Source organism: Coffea eugenioides, chromosome 1 (genome assembly GCF_003713205.1).
Source record: "Coffea eugenioides isolate CCC68of chromosome 1, Ceug_1.0, whole genome shotgun sequence".
Taxonomy (NCBI): Eukaryota; Viridiplantae; Streptophyta; class Magnoliopsida; order Gentianales; family Rubiaceae; genus Coffea; species Coffea eugenioides.
Genome location: NC_040035.1, coordinates 13534014 through 13539749, shown reverse-complemented (window position 1 = coordinate 13539749; position 5736 = coordinate 13534014). Strand labels below are relative to the sequence as shown.

General features: G+C 37.5%; 1 protein-coding gene across 1 annotated transcript; it reads right to left on the bottom strand.

The window, feature by feature from the left end:
- Positions 1–2116: 2116 nt before the first annotated feature.
- On the bottom strand, positions 2117–4438 carry LOC113768219. The gene is made up of 7 exons (XM_027312491.1): positions 4201–4438; positions 3705–3967; positions 3415–3618; positions 3018–3119; positions 2552–2929; positions 2228–2464; positions 2117–2137 (listed from the first exon to the last, which is right to left on the bottom strand). The coding sequence occupies exons 1-7, from the start codon at positions 4436–4438 to the stop codon at positions 2117–2119; spliced, it is 1443 nt and encodes a 480-aa protein (XP_027168292.1).
- Between the last annotated feature and the right edge of the window lie 1298 nt (positions 4439–5736).

Sequence of the window (5736 nt, the reverse complement as noted above, 5' to 3'; positions counted from 1 at the left end):
TCATTTCTATCATTTTCGTGGTGTTAACTAGGTGCCATGGTCGCAACAATCTTGACATTGGCGTTGGTTTGTTGGGCACTAAAAATCAGCACGAACCACTTGTATGTTTCTGGCCTTTCAATCCTTTCAACACCTTCACAGGGGTGGTAATCAGGTCGGGTCACGGGTTGGCGGGATAGGTTAAGACACGGGTATTCTAGAAAAGTCGTCAACCTGGACACAACCCATTTATTTTATCAGGTCAGGTCCCTTGACCTGAACACAAATCGCAATTTTCGCTGGTCACCTGAACCTGACCTGTTTCAACCTGCCTTATAAATGATTAGTTGATCATCTAAAATAGAAGCATAGAACTACAAATCAGTTTAATTACCTATAATAATCAGCAATGTCAATTGCCCAGTGGAAATAAAAAAATCCATTCAAGCAATCATACACAAAAGGCATTCACCAAATGTAATCCAAATCCAAATGACTACAAGCCATAAAAAGACATAGCATATGCTGATAAGCTCAAGTTCCAACTCCTAATATCATCATCAAATCCAAATGGCTACAAACTATAATAAATACTAAAAAGACATAAGATAATAACAAGTCGCAATATCATCACTTCATCATTGAATCCCAATTGCTACAAGCCATAAACACTAAATAGCAACAAAATAGACATGAAACTAAAATAGAATCACTGGTCCAAGGTTCCAAGCTCAAGCGGTCAAATTGATATTCCTCTTCCAACTTCCACCTTCACTAAATCAAGGGATGCAAGCACCTTTTTAAGCTACCTGCAATAGGTACGGATATCAAAGTATTAATGTTGTTACATATAAGTGCAATAAAACATATTATGCTATAACTTTAACTCACCAGCTCAATGACTTAGAGATTGACCACATTAGAGTTTAAATTTCCAACAAATTGTGCATCATCTTTTAATATCTTTAAAGACATGATGTCTTGAATTATATCCTCCAACCTCAAATCTGTCATCTCTACATAAATAAGATGAGAAAAATAAAATAAGTATAAAATACTAAAGAAACAAAGTGGATATTAGGAAACATTAATTTACTAATTATACCTTTGTCCCCAAACAACCAGTCTTTAGTGCATACTAAAGCTTCAACTATTAGTGGTGACAATGAACTAGGAATTGATCTAGATTCCTACCACCAAGGCTAAAAGCAGATTCTGATACAACGGTTGATACAAGAACACATAAGATATCTCCAGCTAATTTTGCTAGATCTGGAAATTGATACTGTCGAACCTTCCAATAGTCAAGAACATGAATCTTAGATTTTCTTTTACTTCTTGTCACTACAACAAAAATGGCCTTTAGTGGCATTTACAGGTGTCAGTATAGATAATCTAACCTGACACTTTATCTATCCTCACACCTAGGGCGAGTGTTGTCCCTTCCAATGTGGGGATAGCCTCAAATCATTAGCAGCATTCAAATGTGTCAGGAAAACCATGCTACTATAGCATTCCCTCTGCCAACAAAAACTTTTTTTTGTGATAATCGAAAGTGTCCGTATAGCATTAGGACATCAGTAGCGGATCAGTAGGATATCCAATTTATGAAGGCATCTTGAGTTGTCTTAATATATGGCTTTAAGGACACGTAGCCATGTGAATTTACACTGCTTTGGACGACATGCCCATTTGTCATTAGTGTTTTTCGAAGCTAAGCTATGTTGACACTTTTAATTGCCAAGAGTTTTTTCCCTGTTTTTTTTTTATATATATGGAAGCAACCTGCAATTAGTCCTCCCTGCTGTACATTCCATCAACCAGAATCCCAAGGGACTTGTAAAATTATCCCAAAGAGCAAAATGCATATAGCAATTTAAAAGAAGAAATCAATACTCAAATATATTTCATTAAATTAAAAGTGGATAACAAGTACTAAAATCGCAAACAAGTGCTAATTAAAAGCAAGTACTAAAATTCCAAACCAGTACCAAAAGATTGTCATTTACAATAACTTGAAAGACTTTCTTGTGCACAAACTAAAAGACTCTCATCCCTAACAAGTTGAAAGAAGTAGAAGTAGCTTCCAAACTTTCCATTTTATTGAGAGTCCTCAGTCATAACCATGAAGTCCCCATCATTCTTCAGCTGTTTCCACCTGTGCACAAAGACCAAGGGGATCATTAGATCATCATAGCTAGAACTAAAATTCCAGAAAATCTGCAATGTATTTAAGTGCATATCTCACCAAATGACAAGGCCAAGCAACTGGTGCACCAAGTGCATCTTGAATTGTTTGCTGCAAATCATACGGTCTAATCAATTGCTCATGTGGACTCATTGCAACTTGTATCTGTATTTCACACCAGTTTGGCCCAAGAGCTTGTCCCCCGACCTCATCCAATGGATTCAGACTCCGTAAATATCCCTTTGCCACGATTTTTGTTGGGTCAAACAAACTTTTTAGTGAAACCATATTCCCTACCTAGTAAAGATCCAACAAGTACAAGAATCAAACTCATGCCAAATTCCAGATTACAAATGTGAAAGTTTAAAAGTTGTAAATACTTACTCGAATAGGTCGCGTGGCTCGCGATGGAGTTTGGCTTGACACATTGTTAGATGATGATGAAGGATGTCTCGGGCTGTCAATTGGAGAGCCCCTTCCATGTTGAACTAAAACCATTTTCTTCAAGCTGGCTATTTCATCATCTTGTCGCTGAAGCCTTTCCTCCAAACGGACCAATGTTGACTGTTGTTGAACACTTATACGGTAACATGTGTTATGACTAGGAATGTCTTCCCATAAGTCCGTTGGATTCACACCGTCACTAAACAAGCGAACATGACCATGTTTGTCTTGCCCAACCACCTGGGCAAATATATCATTGCGACCAACTGGATCTTGCGACTCCGATGGAAGCTGATTTTTCAGCTCATTCATTTTTTTCTACATAATAAAGGAAAACACTTGTTATTGCAAAAGCCTGTCTGAAAACAATGGTAGAATTTATAGGCTTGTGTTCTCAGATCCTTACCAAATTCTCAGCAACTATGATACTTGATGGAGTTCCATCGGCATGGGTATAAAACTTATTGAACATTTCTACTCTAGTAGGAGGTCTTCCCAACTGTTTGACCTATAAGAAATTGAATTTTTTTAATTATAATTTTAGTATTTAGCATATAATTAAAAAACAAGCTAACATAATGAAACATGTACGAGTTAAAAAAATAGCAACTAAAAAAAGGATGAGATATCACCAAGTGGTTCCGAAGATGAGCAAATGACTTTTTTCCAGTTGTGTGGTTCATCTTCTTCTCCCCTCTAGCTTTCTTGTTCCTCTCACTTAGTTTCTAAATTTCAAAATCAAAAGCAAGATTACAGCATTGAATAAACACAACTTTATGAAGAATGTTGTAGCTGATTTGTACCTTTGCTTCTTCACTTTTCCAATAAACCCAAAGTTTGATCCATTGCTCTTCCCGTACCCTTATGTCCTTTTGAAACCGAGCTTCAGCATTTGGCACGGCAGGATCAAAATATGTAGCCTTTAAATCTGCCTTCCAGCTTCTCCATTTTTTGCCAATAGATCTTAAGGTCCAAGCTTCTAGTCCCATAGGCAAAGCAAACCTTTCCTGAAACGTAGTTAGGAACTAGAAAATCAACATAACTTCACAGTAATTTTTGTAGAAAGCATACATAATACAAAAGCTACCATTACCTTTATCACTTCTAACATGTCCATTTTAAGTTTCCTTGGCATCTTAAGCCAACTTTCAACATCTATTGGACAATACATACCATTCCTAGCCAAACTGCCCAAGAATTCAGAAAAAGAGGTTTTCTCACTTATTGGGATCCCATTGTCATCGAGTTTAATCTCAATCCGTGGAAAGTCCTTAGGCCGACCCCAAATTTCTTTCATAAATGTAGGGCCTCGGGTTTTCTGATGTACTTCACTTGAATCATTTGTAGTTTCTTTTCCTGTATTAAATAAGAAAAGGGTGCAAGTTATGAACATAAAAAATGCACTTCTGGAATTGGTTCAAACAGTTAGTAATACCTGCATCGTCCGAGTTGCATGACATGAAGGTGGTGTCATTGGAATGTTGACCTTGAGAATCCTGATTTGGATTTTTTTTCAGTTGGTACGTGCCTTGTTCCAAGTGGAGATTGTTGAATTGGAGAGTTCTGGCACTGCTCATGCGACTGTGAACCTCCATCAGCTTGTTGAGTAACTTGGTCACCTGATTCATGCATTATTCCCAATGTAGAATTCTGGATTGGAGATTGAGGTGCCCGAGCAGCTTCTCCTTGAACTTGTTCAATTACATTTTCATGGCTTGTTCCAAGTGGAGGCTGCTGCCTTGTTTCATGACATGAGGGAGGTTGCTCAATTGGTTCATCTCTCAATCCATTGGCAGTGCGCTTACATTTTCGACCTCCACGGGCCATACCTGCATAATTCACCATTTATTTGATACCAGGTCCACCACCATATATATATTTTTTTGGGGGAAGAAAGGGACAAATGTAAATGTGTAGCCTTTATTGAAGCAGACACTCTACCTATAGCAGTGCATCAATCTGGGATAATGGATAAAGTATACAAACTAAAATTAATGAACAAGTTATCTTGACTACAGCGTACACTGCAAGCCGAGCTCAAGCATACTTTTATTGAACTAATTTTGAGTTGCAACGAATATTATTGAATCTATTGTATATCAAACTCGGGCAGTTTGCTTCTAATTATATTTGAAAAACCTTTTTGCTTATAAATCAGAACTTGAAAACAGCTTTAAGAACTTGAAGATTACAGTTGGGTAAATTTGACGAAACCCACAAATCAATTCTCAAAATCCTAATACTATCATCTCTATCAACAAAATGTTCTCACGTCACAAGGTCTGCTCAGGTCATGTAGTTCCATTTGAGAGGTTACTAAAAAGTTCCCATGGAAAGTAAAAACAGAGCAGAACCAAAAGAAGTCCATCATTCATGGGGAAACCCCCTACTTGCTCAAATCAAGCAGTCCAGCACACAATCATTTGCTGGTGAAAAACAAAACTAACATAATAGGCATTTTAGAACCCAATATCTACCAAGTACTAGCAAAGACACTTACAATTTTCAACAATCATACTAGAATCCAAAGCTATCATTTTCATTTGTGACTACAAATTTCCTCATAAACAATCAGCACCAACAATTTAGAAGTCCAGGATTCATGAGGAAAAAAACTTTGGAAATTTACTCTTTAAAGTTGTAACAGAAAGCAACTGACAATACACAACACTATGTCGCATTCAACAGCTCTCACAAGCCACATTGTCCTAATCTGACAAGAAAGAATAACAGATAGCATCTCTACCAGGCTTTCGACCTATGCAACTAGAAATGTGCTTCTCAGAAACGGAGAAAGAGGTTGTCAGAAATGGGAATCGAACAACCTCAATTAGACAGATGTCTACCATGCAATGCAAAATTAGACACAAAATACTGAAATTACCTCAAACTATGGCTTGAATCCTTAACTTCTCGGTTTCCCCAAGCTTAAAGATCTGAACTTCAGCTTTCACCCAAGCTTTGAAGCCCTAATTTCTCATTCCTTGCCACCAAGCCAATGCAACAGCCGAATTAGGGATTTTCATGGTGCGAGCTCAACAAAGTTACCTAAATGGGTTCGAGTTCATGGATAGGTTTATCCAAATTGGTGGTGCGAGCTTGAAACAGAGAGAGAGGGCAAAGGG